This window comes from Vanellus vanellus (genome assembly GCF_965231255.1).
Source record: "Vanellus vanellus genome assembly, contig: HAP1_SCAFFOLD_102, whole genome shotgun sequence".
Taxonomy (NCBI): domain Eukaryota; kingdom Metazoa; phylum Chordata; class Aves; order Charadriiformes; family Charadriidae; genus Vanellus; species Vanellus vanellus.
In genome coordinates, this window is record NW_028127184.1 from 471489 (window position 1) to 487949 (window position 16461).

The window sequence follows — 16461 nt, forward strand, 5'->3', positions numbered from 1 at the left end:
AAACTGTTGATTATTCATATTCTCCATCATAATGTAAGGGTATCTCCTTCGCTGGGCTGTAGCTGTGGACCAGGCAACAAGAGCTGCCCGGAGTCAGCGTTGGGGTGCCTTTCTTATGGGATTGCCCCTTCTCTGTTCAGTCTTATTATGGTCAACTGGTTGACCAAGACATGTCCTTTACGTACACAGCTGGATGTGTCTCAAAAGGGTTGGTGATCCACAAGTAGTTCTACGGGGATGGTCACCAGTTTCTGTGTGCGAGTGGGTCCGTGCAGCTACGGTGAGCAGCGCAAGCACGGTATGTAAGCGCTTTCCACTGTCCCATGCCATACCCAAGGTCGTACCAAGTGTGTGTCGCCACACTCCCCGCCTGATGGCATGGGTAATGGCGTGATCCAGTGGTTGGGTGACAGCCCTGCAGGGAGAGGCTGTGAGCCTCTCTGGCATCTACACGTGCGAAATGGCTGGGTGTGAAGGGAGAGATGGTGGAGGAGGAGGAGGACTTTCCCAAGCGAGGGGCAAACGTGAGATTAATCACTGTCTGTGTTCGATCGTTTGGTTCTATGGCATTAGGCAAAGCAACACTTAATCACAATCCAAACAAAACTTAGTAACAGGATCAAGAATATTACAATAATAAGAGTTTCCATTGACATTTTTTGCACGAAACTGCTCAGAAAGTGAAAATCTGCCTCCTTGTTGCAGGGTAAGCATATCGAGTACTAGATGATGTTCTCCTGCTCTCAAAGCTAAAGAAGAGTGTTCCTGTTGCAAGGCTACAGTGGCGTCTGCTGTGCCATTGTCTGTGCCTTCCATGGTAGCGGAGAGATTTCTGAGAGCTCTTTCTAGCTTGTTTGCCCTGAGTCCGGGAATTAAGCTTCTGATTAAAAGTCTCCACCCACAATCTCGGGGGATTCCTCATATACAGGGATGAAGAGGTGGAGTGTCAGATGAACACATGTGGCATGGGCTACGTTCACCCCCACGCCTCCCACTGCAGGAATGACCGCAGGCAGACACACTGTGAACCAAACATCAAACCTTTAATGAATTAAGAAAGAGAGAGAGATGTGGGAGAGGTCTGGGGCTGGAGTGGGTGGGTGCGGGTCACACGCGGTGGGGATCCGTGCTCCATGTCTTCTCTATCAGCCCATGAAGAGCGGCTGGGGGGGGTGGGGCACTTTGCCCCCCTGCATCCCCCAGGGTTCTGGGTCGCTTGGTGGCCATGGTGTTGCCATCAGATGCCCTCTGCTTGTTGCTGCCCATGTGCTGCCTGCTGCTGCCCACTGCGGCACCGTCCTGCTCCGGTGTCCCCTCCCACAGGGGTTTGGAGTGTTTTTCCACCTGGCACACCACCATCTTCTTCCTCTTCTTGGGTGGGATGTTGTCCCATGGGGAGGTCTCTTGAGTCCTGGGGGTGCCGTGTGGCGTGGGGCGCTTGGCCTGCTTGCCACCCACCTCTCCCGATCTAGGCACAGCCTGGCAGGAGACAATGGCTGGTGGCAGCAGCGAGCAGGTCAAAACCTCACGGGGCTGCCTCCTCAGCGGCTCCTTCAACAGTTGGGCCATGCGGGGTGGCCAATGCTGGGGGACAGCCGGGGGTCTGGCCAGGGTTCTTGGCAGCAGGTGACGGAGGGTTCTCAGCAGGGGACTCTCTGGAGGACCCTTCAGGGGATCCTTCCAGGGACTCTTCACAGGACTGTCCTTTAAAGTCTTCTCTGAACTCTCCGCAGAACTCCTCTTGGAAGTCTCCAAAGGACTCGGTGTCAGCCAGGTGGGAAGGTCTGCCGCCACCCCACCCTGCTTCCCCTTGGGGTCCTGCAAGGGGGTGTCTGGCACTCCCCAGAAAGGGTCATTATCTCCAAGCATTGCTTGCACCAGGCAGTCCTTGGAGCAGTCACCCTCCACCCTAGGCTCCAAGAAGTCCTGGACTTTGTTAAAGGAGGTGGAGCGGGCAAAGCTGTCGGGGTCATCAGGGAAGGTGTTTTTGCCAACCGCCAGCATCACCACCACCACTAGCTCCTTGTTGCAGCCGCCCTCTGCCCTGTGCTCCAAGAGTTGGGGAGGCTTGTTGAGGGAGGTGGTCAATGTTCTTTCACAACATCTCTTTATTCATCTCCTTCATGATGACCAACCGTGGCCTCTACGGCCAAGGGAGCACCAAAGTGGTCTTCAGCGCCAGACAATGGCCTGGAGGTGGTCCCCTCACCCACCGGCTGGACCAAACCAGGGGTGTCCATGGAGGGACAGCTTTGCTGGTTTTGCTGCCTCAGGCTCGGTGGTGGCCGTTGGAGGGCCCCGTAGGTGGGCTCCTCGAGCAGGCTGACTCGGAGCTCGTTGCTGATAATACAGCTATTACAGGCGTTATGAAGGCCGAGGCTTCCTGAGGATGGGAGGACTTGGCCTTCACCGCCTTCAGCGCTGCGCGTTCGGTGAGGTTTTTCTCCACTGTTCCTTCTCCTTCTCTTCCTCCTTCTCCTTCTCTTCCTTCTTCTCCTCGTCCTTCTCCTTCTCCTCCTCTTTCTCCTCTTTCTCTTCCTCCTTCTCTTCCTCCTTCTCCTCCTCCTCTTCCTTGTCCTCCTCTTTCTCCTCCTTCTCTTCCTCCTTCTCCTTCTCTTCCTCCTTCTCCTCCTCTTTCTCTTGTTCTTCCTCCTCCGTAGTGCTGAGTTTTTGCTGCCTGCTCTTGGCTCTGCTTCTGTGCTTGTCCTTTGGGCATGGCTTTGCCCTTGGGTTGGCTGGTCACAGGCTGGTTTATGGCGGAGGAGACCCTTGGGACCACCAACCGCCACCTGGAAGGACACAAAGGGAGAGGTCTACCTGAGGATGCAATGGGTTTGGGGCCGCTTTCTGCCCCTCCCCATGAGCCATGTGCCTCCTCACATAGCCACCAGCAGGTCGGCTGAGGAAACCCCCTGTGCCGGGACCCTCATCTGACACACAGCTGTCCCCATGTCCCCAGACCACGCTGGGGCTCTCCTGAAGAGCTGGAGAACAACCAGCCCTGTGAAACGGGGGTGTTCCCAGCAGCCCCATCCCACCCCTCCAGGTGCTGCCTTCACCACTGTTGGGTGGTGATGGCCAAGGAGTGTTCAGGGCTGGGGAATGGGCTCTTGCTGGGTCAGAAAATCATGGAATGGTTTGGGTTGGAAGGGACATTTAGAGGTCCATGTAGTCCAACATCCCCCGCCGTCATCGGCAGGGCCACCTTCCAGTAGACCAGGTTGGTTCCAGCCCCATCCAACCTGACCTTGAACACCTCCAGTCAGGCTGATGGAACGGTTTGGGTGGGAAGGGACCTTTGAAGGTCCACGTAGTCCAACACCCATGCCATGAGCAGGGAGGTCTTCAGCCAGATCAGGTTGCTCAAAGCCCCATCCAACCTGGCCTGGAACGTCTCCGGGGATGGGGCATCTCCCACCTCTCCGGGTAAAATGGCCCCGTGCGGCCGCCCGCCCTGAGCCTTCAGCCTCACCTGGCCAGAGACCTTGTCCTCTTCCTCTTCTGTGGCCCTGAGATTTCCCTGAACTGTGACGTTTCGGTTTGAGTCAGGCTCGGAACCAGCAGGAAAGGGAAAACCAGGAAACCCCACTGGAACCAGAAAGGAGACACCTCCTCAGAAGAGCATCGCTGTGACGCAGGGGGTGCTCAGGCCTCTTCCCAAAATGTCCGAGGGGTGGACATTCTGCCCCTCTCGCAGCCCCATCGTGTCCTCCCCAACACCAGCACCATTTCCAATTTCTGATTTCATCATCATCATCATGGTCAGGAAGGAGGAGCCGGGTGATGCCGGGGAGGGGACAGGGACTAATTTTTTGGGGGTAGGTGTCATTTCTGAGGGGAAGAGGGGGAGAAGGCCTTGGCCCACCATCCTCCCACCGTACCCTTGGGCACATCCCACCCTGGGGCTCTGTTTTGGTGATGCCAACGAATCGTTAGGACAAAAAGCCCTCAGGAGTTGGCCTGAAGCTTTGGGACAAGTTGGAGCCTTTTGGCGCTCAGCGTCAGCCATTTCCCCACAAGATGGCATAAGTTAGTTGCCCGTCCCATGGAGAGGAGCTGGGAGCTGCTTTACCTTTCCCACCTTGCTGAAGAGGTGGCAAACTGTCTTTTCTCATCTGCTTGTCCTCACCAGGGACTTGTCTTGAGGTCTTGAGGAGAGCCCTGGGTGGGTGTTTGGGCACACACTCCATCACAAATCTGGAAAGAAGGAGAAGACACCCACATGACCCATGGCACCACCAGCACTTGCCACTTGCTGCGGCCACCTGCCCGCAGGCAGGGTATGGCATTGCCATGAAGGCCATTGTCTTCCCAGGTCTACCACATCCCATCCCCAAGGACAGGCCTGGGAAATGGAGTTGCCCAGCAAAGAAGTCCAGGCCACCACGAGAAGAAATGTCACCCAAATTCCTCTGTCTTTCCCCTCAGAGCCGCCTTATGGGAGTGACTGCGGCCTGGGGACATCATCAAGAGTCGCCGCCTGGTGTCCCCAGAGGAGGACACCCATGGTAGCACAAGGAGGAGATGCTATCTTGGGCATTGGCATCAAAGAGCGGCTACAGCCGCCAACGTACTCACTTGGGAAAGAGGATGACATGGCCGGAGAAACTCAGTGAGGCCACGAGTACCACTGGGGACACAATCATGTCCAGCAGATGGGGGACCTGCAATGGAGGAACACAAAGATTCAGGACATCCTCAACGTGGTTGAAGCACTCCACAGTGGAGGATGCCAAAGACAGCAGGACATCCTCAATGTGGTTGAGGGTCTCAGTGTTGGAGGAGCCCAAAGATGGCAGGACATCCCTCAACGTGGTTGAAACACTCCACACTGGAGAAGGCCAAAGATGGCAGGACATCTTCAACGTGGTTGAAGCACCCCACGTTGGAGGAGGCCAAAGATGGCGGGACATCCTCCACATGGCTGAGGCACTCAGTGTTGGAGGAGCTCGAGGCAGCAAGTGTTGGCAGGACCATAACTCTCACCTGGACCGAGTGGCTGAACGTGTCCTGAGGGACCCCACACAAGCAGTGCCGGAACACTGCCGTGGGACCGCACGCGCCACAGAGAAACCGAAACGCTCACCTTGAAGGCAACCTTCTTCAAGTTCTCCTTCCCAGACAGCCTCTCCAGAAAGTCGTGGTAGAACTTCATGTGCACCTTCGTGCCTTCAATGAGGAGCACCCCCACCTCCCTCAGGATGAGGGCCACATTCTCCCCCTTCCCCAGGCAGTGTGAGAGGAGGGTCGTGGTGCCTTGGATGCAGTCCACCACTTTCTGCCGGGACACAGCGGCTGCCACGGCCACCTTGGAGTACTTGAGGGACTCCAGCTCCTTGTTGCCTGGAAAAACCACAGAAGGATGGAGATGCTCATCCGGTGGCCTGTGTCCTACAGCTTGTGCGTCACAATCATTGCATTGCCCCCAAAAAACTCAAAACCACTCAATTTTTGGACTTTGGAGTTGCTTCAGAGAAGATGACCGTGCAGTCAGCCATCTTACCGGGCAGGTAGTCCTTGTTGTCCATCAGGTTGTGGACAACGGCAAGGTTCCTGGCCAGGTGGAACACCGGTTTCTGGATAGTCAGGGTTTCATCTCCGACCTGGACGCGTTCGGGGACAGTGCTGAAGGAGCCAAGGGTGGGAATTCGGACGCCCTGCAAGTGGACGAGAAGGGTGGGAGGGTGAGGATTGGCCAGAGGGAAGATCTGGAAGTGACCTCCCCCATCCAGGGATGGTGCTTCAGGCTGGATCCTGCCCTCTCCAACTGTTCGGAGGCATGAGCGGGGCGGTGGGGAGAACTTTGGGGAGGAGATGTTGAGTCCTTCCCCTCCTCAGGAGAAAAAAACAGCACTGGAGTTTGGGCAGAACCAGGACAAGGACATCCCAGGGGGTCTCCAGTGACCAGGATCAGCCCTACCAGAGGTGACACCAACATTGCACAGGCCCTGTTTGGCTGTCAGGGGGGACGACGGGGTGAGGTTCCTGTTTTCTGAGGAGTTGAAGGGTGACAGCAGGCCACGCCCCAGGGGGATCCCACCACCCCTCATGGTGGATGAGGAAGACGCGGGTGTTGCACCACCTTGTGGAGCAGGAGTTGGTCTTGAATGTAGCCGGCCACTGCATCCCAGACGGCCGTTCGCTCTGAAAAAACAAAGAAGAACCAGGTCAGGCCCCATCTCCACCAGCTCTCAGGTCCACCCCAAACATCTCCCACTTGAGCCGCGACGCAGTGGCAGACGCCAAGTGTCATGGCTGGCTCCAAAATGGTGACAAGCCCTTGAGTCTTGGCTGCTGGAGAGGTGGCTGCAGTTGGCCATACCTTCAGCGGTGACGCTGGACATAGCGAAGGTGTGCTCCATCCCATCCCAGAAGTCCATCTTGGTCCGCCTCACGCTGGTGGGTCGGTTCTTGGTGGCAACAGCCATGTTGGAGGTCGTCTTACGGACGTTCCTCCAAAGTGTGGGACCCACCACCCGGTGGGCCCTTTTATACCCCCTGCTCTGAGTGGGTGTGTCATGCACCCCTTGTGACATCAGGGTGACATGTTCATCGCTGATTGACTGACCGTGGTGACACGGCAACCGCCAACCTGCTGCCCTCTGGTGGGGTGGCCATTAGCAGGGAGAGCTTCAAGCAGCTCAGGATGCTCCAAGCCCCAACCAGCCTGACCTCGGACCTTCCAGTCATGGACACACAGACTGGTTTGGCTTGGAGGGGACTTTTGAAGGTCCATCTCGTCCAACCTCCCCTGTCATTGGCAGGGACATCTTCCAGTAGAGCAGGTTACTCAACGCCCCATCCAACTGGACCTTGGATACATCCACTCAGACCCACAGAATGGTTTGCATTGGTTGAGTTGGATTTTTGGGTGGTTTGGGTTCCAACAGACCAGGTTGGTCCCAGCCCCGTCCAGTCTGACCTTGAACCCCTCCAATCAGACTCATAGAAGGTTTGGGTTGGTTGAGTTGGATTTTTGGGCTGGAAGGTTTGGGAACCAGTAGAGAAGGTTGGTCCCAGTCTCATCCAGCCTTACGCTGGACACTTCCAGTCATAGACCCACAGAACGGTTTGTGTTGAAGGGGACCTTTGAAGGTCCATCCAGTCCAACCTCCCCATCATTGGCAGGGACACCTTCCAGTAGACCAGGTTGGTCCCAGCTCCATCCAACCTGACCTTGAACACCTCCAACCGGACCCAAAGAACAGTTTGGATTGGATTTCTGGGTGGTTTGGGTTCCAGTAGACGGGGTTGGTTGCAGCCCCATCCAACCTGACCTCAGACACTTCCAGTCATGGACCCAAAGACTGGTTTGGGTGGGAGGGGACCTTGGAAGGTCCATCCTGTCAAATCCCCCAATCACTGCAGTGGCCGAGAATAAAAGTAGTGCCACGAGTGGGGCGGGTGCTGCTGCGTTATTGTATCTCATCCTATTGTATTATTTTATCTCTTTCATTTATTTTGTTTTTTCCTTTATGGTATTTTATTTTATGTTATTTTATTTTGCTCTATTAATTTTATTTTTCTTTATTTTATTTTATTACTTTATTTTACTTTATATTTGATTTTACGTTTTACTTTATTTTCTTTTACTTTATATTATTTTACTTTATTCTCCTTTATTTTCTTGTACTTTATTTTCTTTTACCTTATTTTCTTGTATAATTTTATTTTACATTATTTTACTTTTACTTATTTTTTTCTTTTTCTTTATTTTATTATATTCATTATTTTTCTTTATTGTATTTTCTTTAACCGTATTTTATGGTATTTTATTTTTCTTTGTTATTTTATTCTATGTCATTTTATTCTTTATTTTACTTTAATTTAATTCTATTTTACTTTATTATACTTTTATTTTATTCTATCCTATTCTATTTATTTTACTTTATTTTACTATTTCCCCCCCCCCCGTCCCCTCAGCGGCCCCACATTCCCCCCTCCCCGCCCTTCCCCCCCTCTCCCCTCCCCCGTGACACGGATTTGGCCTTCCAGACTGTCCAGGATGGGGGCAGGGGGAGGGGTCTTGGAACAGGGCAAAAAAAATCCCGTGGAGGGAAACCCGTGACCCCCCCCCGCAAGTACATCCCCCACCCCCAAAACCCATCCCCCACCCAAATACACCTCCAAAAATTACCCCCCACCCCCCCAATCCCGTACCCCACCCCATGACCCCCACCCGAATGGGGGAGGGGGGAAGGAGGAGAAGGGGGCGGGGCCACGCTTGGTCCCTCCCCCAGTGGAAGTACCATGATTGGGGGGGGGAGGGCAGAGGGGGCGGGGTCTGTGCTTACGAGGCTCCGCCCCCCCAAGGTGGGACTGGTCAGAGAAGCTGTCCCCAGAGGTCTGACGCAGCAGGGACACCCTGGCTCCACACCTCCCCACCCCACCATGTCTCTCCTCAGCCACCTGGGACTCGCCTCCCTCTGCCTCCCATCACCCTTCTCCACCGCACTCTGCAGCTGGAGGTTACAGCTCCTTTGCACCAGCGCCCACTGCTTTCCTTAGAGACCGGGCGGCACAAAGGCAAAGAGGGATTCTTCTGAGTTCTGAACGAACAGAATGAAACTGATAAGATTTACCCTTAAAACAAAACACACTCCTCAACTGTATGCCACGTACAAGCTGCCACCGATGAGCTTTAACTCCCACAAGGCATAACCGTGGAAGAAATGTTTTCGCCAGAAAACAAATTGAAAGATAAGCACAACTAAAGAGCTTTCTAAACAGAGAATTCAAGAGACTAGAATTCAAGCCCACGAGAGAACGGCGTGGAGCCCAAGCGCATCTGCCTGCCAGGGAGCAGCCGGCGCAGCGAGGCGGATAGGTGCTCAGCTTGGCATGGGATGCCACAGAGCCGCTTCCAGCAACCATGGAGGAGGAAGGCGCCTCCCAGGAGGAGGAAGCGCAATCGGAGGAGGAGGAGGAGGAGCAACATCACCATACATGGCATGAGTGCGACTGCTCTTGCGTCTGCAATCAACAGCATGCAATCGACAGCATGCAATCGACAGCAACACATTTTATATGTTTACTCCTTAACTTATTAAATTGGGTTGGTGAATGTAAAAGTTCTGGGACTGCTCTTGCTGTTTGTGCTGTAAATCATTTAAGCAATTAAAACTCGTTCCGCTTGGTTGGTGGTGCTGTTATAGTTGGAGAGACCCATAATTTTTTTTCATTTAGGCAATCATTCTATCACCCGATGAGCCCTCCCCACCTGGGAAAGGGAATTGGGTAAAACAAGGAAACCCGGGAGCTGAAGTATAAACATGTTTAGTAGAGTTAGATTAGGTAATTAACATTAACAGCACATTCTCCTTTTGCTCCTCATCACTTGTACGTAAAAAACCTGAAAATCAAAGAAGCGGCGGTGTGTTCACACCTCCTCCCTAAGCCCGCTCCTTGCTGCTGGTACTGCCAAAGCTATGCCAAGACGCGGGAGTTTGGGGAAAATACCCGGCACGGTATTGAAATACAGGTCCAAAAGCCCCGTAGGTGGATTTAAACCACCGCTGCCCCACAGAAGGGCTCCACGTGTGGATTCCTGCTGCAAGTCTTGCTGCTGTTCCGTACAGCTTCCAAACCCTCAAAGTTCTGACGCATAAAGAGAATTTGGACCAGATTCTCCGGCACCAGGATGGCATGCCGATGCTCCAGGGCACTTTCGCGGGCAGCAAAGGCCTGGTCTGGCAGCAGGACGGTGGATGGGGATGGCGAGGTACTACTGGCTCAGACGCCCCGTGGCCGGGAAGCGATGCTCATTGTTCTGCCACCAGTGCAGCGGCTGGTGCTGCGCTTGCAGAGGGGCTCCAGGGTGCAGTTTTCCAGTTGCTGGTGGACCTCGGGGTTCTCTCCATGGCATCCTTCCCCAGAAGGATGTCGTAGCTGCTCTGAGACGGGGAGCTGGCGCATGGGTCCTTGCGAGCAGGCAGCTGGCTGCGCCCGTGGCTTTGGAATCCGAGTTTGGCACCCCAACTGGGTGGCAGATGGGGACTGGCGGTTGCAAACTCGCAACAGCATGGTTCCTACTGGCTGGTGCAGCTCGCTTCTCAGGCTGGGGCTGAGAAACCGCATCTCCTGGAAGCGCTGCCTAAAACAGAGGCTGCTTCAGGTCTGGGGGTCCCCTGATGGTGCTGTCGGTCCCTTTATGGTTTCCTGGTTTGTGCTGGACGGGCCCTTGAGGACACTGTGTGTCCGCTGCGGTGTCCTGCTGCTGTAGTAAAATCCCCAACATGGGTTCAATTACAGCATGTCTGCCTTTACCAAAGACAGCAAACTCTCCTTTGGAGCAGGGAATTTGAACCCTCGTTTTGAATTGGACCTTTGAAACCATCTTCATGAATGGAACTGGAAGATTAAGATTTAATTTGAAAAAGGAAAGGGGATTTGGATTAGGGAAATGGAAGGTTCTGGGGAATGATTCTGAAAATTGGTGTTGGCATATTAACGAGACCCAGCAACCTGTATTGGTTAAGCAAACAGGACCATGTAATCGATTCCCTCGGGGAATGCAGTTCCCTTCAGTGTGGAAGACTGCGGAACACGGAGAATGGCATTACGTGCAATCTACTCCTTGGTGTATGGATTGGACAGGGAATCAGTCAAAAGAGAAGATAGGAAAAATTAATTTGCCTCCTGCTTGGATGGCAGAAATCTACGAGAGGCAATAGAAGTCAGATGGTTGAACGAGATCTTGCATGGCTTTGAGTTTGCTGATGGCTGCAAAGCCTATTGTGAAACCCAATCATTTTTGTGATCGTAGTGATTTTTGTTTGTGTTTTGTTTAGATGTCTTAAGAGCATCGTTATCAAGCAATTATCTCAACCTTATGTATTAGTGATATGGGATAGGAAATGAGGCTCACTGAAGTACAGAAAGACTTGGCTAAGTCTCAAAGGGAGGGAATTGTTGTAGTAAAATCGACATAAACCAGGAAAATTAAATGTAAAATGTAATTGAAGCAACAAAGGAAACCTGCTGCTGCTCAAGCCCTAGATACTGCCCCAACTCTATTTATTTACCTAATCTCAAAATAGTGAAATAATTAGTAGACACGATTTCTCTATGATTCAGTTAAGGAACTACCCAGCAGACAGTGTAGCACTGTTGATAAGCAGGGCATTCCTATCAAGAGAGCGACGAACTGTAGGCCTGGTCAGCAAACCCAGAAATCCGCTTGGAACTGCCAAGATCAGAGGAAAAGGAGGTAAAAGGTGGTTCCGGCCAGGGGGAGATGGTGACCACCAACTCATTGACCACCTCCCCAAACGATACCACTTATTAAAAACATAAGAGTGGAAAAAGAAGACAGAGTCTGTGCATTCATTTACATGGGAAGCAAAGAAAACTCGACCAATCATTAGAAGGAATGACAGTGAATATGTATTAATTGTTTGAATATGTAATAATCAATGTGTAAAAGTGGAGATCTTTGGAACTAAGGTGTGAGCGCTCCCGTTTTGGGACAAGCACCCATTTCTGCGATTAATGGCATAAACTTAGAAATACCTCTGCTCTGTGTGTTTTACTGGCTTGCCCAGCAGGTAAAGAACCCAGATTTGGGAGGACAGTGGGGTGTCCGTAAGGGGTCCTGGGCAGCGCTTATGGGGTCCTGGGGGGGACTCTTGCAGGCCATAGGGAGTCTCGGGCAGCCCTTCAAGGATCTGGGGGTCCCCTCTGGTGCCTCTGGGGAGGGTTTTGTGGCTGGAGAGGGCCGAGCTGTTTTCAAGAGGTGCTTCCTCCCTTTCTCCAGCCCACCCAGCTCCCCCGACACCACCCTGCCCCCCAGGTTGGTGGGTGCCAGCAGTGCCAGCCTGTCCCACTGGGTCGGGCACTGAGGGGGGCACAGCCCCAGCCGCGGGACGGGAGGAGGAACCACAGCACCAGGGATAAAACGTTGGTCTCTATTTCTTTAACATTTCCCATGGGGGGCATCCCAGGGTCCCGCGGCTGCACCACAGCTGGTGCCAGGAGGGACTGCAACGCCCCCCCGCCCCGTGGAAAGATTAATAAAAATGGTCAATAATACAGCATTGGTCACACGTTAAGGAAAGGGATACAATCAAAAGGCTTCTGTGTGAGCCGACTTGGGCAGGACGCAGGAACGACCACAAGACCACGGATGAAAGACAAAGAACAAATGTGATCTCAATACCTCGCGAATCGGGGAGTTTCCGCAGCAACGCCCGGGCAGAGGGACACAAGCAGGGGATGCAGGCGCCACAGGGCAGGAGAAAGTCCTTGTTAGCAGCAGCGTGAGCTCCAACTCGCTGTTCTCGCCTGCTTTTCAAGGGTTCAAGCAGGCATAGCTTTCCAGTGCGCTTTGATCTTCTTCAACACCAAAGCAGTGATCTCCTGTATGCCAGATAAGGTGTCCCTGAGCCCATCCCAGGCTCACGGTATCTAAGTGCGGATATTCCACTTGAGAGCACACATGGGGCTGAACAACAATTAGTGTGACAGATGTGTTGTCCAGCACCCCAGGTGCGCGGCGCTTGAGCAGTCCTCCTCACCAATCTTCTGTTACTTTCCCACATTCCACCCCCTCGCTCAAGAGACCGCTTCTGCTGGGGCTGACAAAGTTGGAAATGTTCATTCAAACTTGTGGGGTGTAATACAGAGTAATTTACAGAGGCATGAAATAAACACACATAGAAAAAGGAATAAAATAGCCAAAAAGAATGCTACATATGAAGACAACTCTTAAAAACTAAACTAATTCAGAACTTGAGTATCATTTTTGTAGGAGTGCAGAGGCTTCCTAGTATTGCCAGTTAGCGAAACTGGAAAGCCACTGTTACGAGAGTCTTTCAGACAGTTCTGAAATGATTTTTGCCAGTCAGTGTAAAGCAGCTTCCTTGAATGGAATACCTCGTTGGTCAGTTTTGGGTCACCTGTCCTGCCCGCTCCTCCCCACAGGTGCGACACCTCTATGCTTTTCTGCTTAGAATCATAGAATCACAGAATTGTCTAGGTTGGAAGAGACCCTTGGGATCATCGAGTCCAACCATCTACCCTACTCTACAAAGTTCTCCCCTACACCATATCCCCCAACACCACATCTAAACGTCTCTTAAACACATCCAGGGATGGTGACTCAACCACCTCCCTGGGCAGTCTATTCCAATGCCCGACCACTCTTGCTGTGAAAAATTCTTTCCTAATGTTCAGTCTAACTCTACCCTGTTGGAGCTTGAAGCCATTCCCTCTTGTTCTGTCATTAATTACCTGTGAGAAGAGACCAGCACCAACCTCTCTACAGTGCCCTTTCAAATAGTTGTAGAGAGTGATGAGGTCTCCCCTCAGCCTCCTCCTCCTCAAACTAAACAGTCCCAGCTCCTTCAACCGCTCTTCGTATGATTTGTTTGCTAGGCCCTTCACCAGCTTTGTTGCCCTCCTCTGCACTCCCTCCAGCACCTCGATATCTCTCTTGTATTGAGGTGCCCAAAACTGGACACAATACTCGAGGTAACCTCCCTGGTATCGAGGTTAGACTGACAGGTCTGTAGTTACCTGGATCCTCCTTTTTGCCTTTCCTATAGATGGGTGTTACATTTGCCACCCTCCGGTCCATTGGGACCTCCCCAATTAGCCATGACTTCCTGTAAATCATGGAAAGCGGTTTGGCGAGCACGTCTGCCAACTCTTTCAGCACTCTGGGGTGTAGCCTATCCAGTCCCATAGACTTGTGTGCATCCAAGTTACGTGAGTGGGCACCGAAGGCCTCTGGGATGCATCGGCCCCTCCAGCGTGCTCCAACACTCCTCTCTGCTGCGTGTGGCTGCTGCGGCAGGAGTAGGATGGGCTTTACGGCACTGCTTTTGCCTGGGACGGAGTTAGTTTGCTCCACAGCAGCCCAAATGGTGCCCTGTTTTGGATCCGTGACCAAAACAGTCCTGATAACACAACGCAGTTTTAGCTGTCGCTGAACAGGGCTTGCACAGCAGCAAGGCCTTCTCTGCCTCTCATGCTGACCCACCAGTAACTAGCTTGGGGGTGGACAAGAAGCTGGGAGAGGACACAGACGGGACAGCTGACCCCAACTGACCAAAAGGATATCCCACGCCATAGAACGTCGTGCTCAGCAATAAAAGTTGGGGAAAGATAGAGCAAGGTGTTGGGGGAAGGTCTGTTGAAGGCTATGGCATTTGTCCTTCCAAGTGACTGTTATGCGTGATGGAGCCCTGAACATAATGAGTAGCAAAAGGTGCAGTTGCTCTAAATTTTGGCATCTGCTGTCATCTCAGTTGGACAAAGGAATTTCCCAACAACCTCCAAGGAGATGACCCCAGATGTTGCTCCATCTCTCAGAGTTGCTCCCTTAGAGCTTGCGGTTACCTCCACGTACCCTGGACCAACTCAGTACCTCCCATGTCACCAGGTGTTTGTGTCTGAGCAGCTCACCATTGCCCTCCACCTCCAGTCATTAGCAGCAGAGCCCAGACAAGGAGCTCCCACCAGGGCGGCTGTGTTGTGCACACCGGAGCTGAGGCAAGAGGAATCCCACCTCCTTTGATGTATATGTAGTGTGCATGGGAGGGAACCGAGTTCCCTCCTGTCCCCAGGACTGGAAACACCAGAGGAGGTGCCTCAATTGACCCAGCTGAATCCCTTCCCCCCACAGGGGTAAAGGAGATCCCTCCCTGGCACTGTCCAAGTGTCCTGCCTAACGATGGGACATGTTGCAAGGCAATTCTCATGCCCAGCTGCTTTCCTGGTAGGAGAAATGACACTGCTGGAAAGAAGCCTTTGACCCCGGCTGAGGAAGGGAACATCAGTGATTCCTTCTGCAAAAGGAGCAAGGAGACAATTGTGAGAGAATGAGGTAACTTCAGAAGGCGGCCACCCAGCAACCAAGAAAAACAAGAAATCAAGAGACCACCAACCAGAATGAAGCGATTGCACTTGGGCATTGGGTGATGGGCGGTATTTTCTGGGGAATCTGTCTGTAAGGGTATAATTGGGGTGCGCAATCTGCAGTAGGGGTCCCTCCCTGGAGGCAACAGCTCAAACTGCTCTGTGTGTTGGGTAAATAAACCACCGAGTTACTCAGCAGACTGGCGACTCGTCTTCTGCGAGGGGCAACCTGGGGCTGAGCCCTGTTGGGGTGGCACACACATAATTCCTACCACAGTCTCACTGGTAGCTGCGTAATTCCTGAAACAACAAGCCAGAGGCTTCTCCTGCCCTAACACCTACTCAAACACAGATGACATTACAAGCAGCTGCGCAAGCCAGGTCCTGCTCCTGCCCTCAGGCAGGCACCTCTTCAGGCACATGGGACAGCACAAGCACATGAAAAAGCCAGGTGTGACCTTCTACACTATCACCTACTCACCCAGCTGTGGCAGCACAAGCAGCTGCACAAGCCAGGGCCTTCTCCTGCCTTAAATCCTGCTCAGCCACCAGTGACCTCACAAGCACCTGCACAGCAGGAGCACCCTTACTGCCAACCCCTAAGATTTTGCCCCTCCATCTCCCTCTCCATTTCTGTCTCCCACTTCCCCAGGCTCTCCCCTCTCCCAGGCACCTTTCTCACCCGCTCCATGACATCCCAACATCTCCAGCTGTCGCTGTGTTTGTGTGGCAGATGGTACCTCAGAAGCATTGTCCCAGCCACATCACCTGCATCTCCTTCTGCTCTCATCATTACTGCGCCAGCTGTCTGATGAGCTTTTGCACCTCATGCACCCTCTCATCCTGCCTCCCTTCTGCTCTTAAACCTGCAAGAGAAGTGACAGCCAGGCGGTGCCCCCTCTCTGGCATCTTACCAGCACCTGCCTGAGATGCACAGCTGGTGGGAACTGTCACCATCAGCCCCAGCATGGCGGGAAGTCTTCTCTTGGCACAGCAACAGCTCTGGCCGTGCTTCGTGCGTACCATGCTTCCTGAAGGAGAACCACAGCACTCAGTGCCTCCTGGGAAGAGCTGATTTGAAGGCAGCTTTGCCGCAGGTCCCCAGGCCGCTCCAGGGGTTCTTCCACTCCTCCAGCTCAGCCACAGGTCCTGCATCTGGCTCCTTCCAGCAGGATTTTGCAGAGCCTGTTCCAGCTGTGAGCACTGGGCCAAGGGCTCAGGGCACAAACAGCCCCCACCCCCGAAGGCCCAGCCCACAATGCGACTCTGTCCCCAAACTACTACACCTGCCAAACAGGCTCTCCCGCTACCGCAAGGATCTTCCCTTTTAAGAAGAGCTTACGTAGTCGCACACCATGAGAGGGCGATTTGGGCTTCAGTCCCAGAACAAAAGAATTCCCATTACAGAATCTCAGCCAACACCTCCAGGAGCCTCTTGTCAGCGACCCACAAACACTGTGTTGCAAAGAAAGATGACAGCTGATACAAAGTATCTTTTCCTCCACAAATCTTTGTTTCCCTCCTACCCTCAGACTAAACCAGTAATAATCAGACGATTATACTGTCATTACCACCGGTCTGAAACCCCTCCAAACCATCACT

The 16461-nt window shown here is 52.9% G+C and overlaps 1 protein-coding gene across 1 annotated transcript in view; it reads left to right on the top strand.

Annotated features, from left to right (window-relative positions):
* Positions 1–237: 237 nt before the first annotated feature.
* The window catches only part of LOC309685435 (electroneutral sodium bicarbonate exchanger 1-like), a gene marked incomplete at both ends in the record, with an annotated part of 102580 nt that continues 86356 nt past the window's right edge, over positions 238–16461 (top strand). The window contains one exon of the mRNA XM_082501205.1: positions 238–261. Within this exon, the coding sequence (XP_082357331.1) occupies positions 238–261 (24 nt within the window). The remainder of the gene's footprint in view (positions 262–16461) is intronic.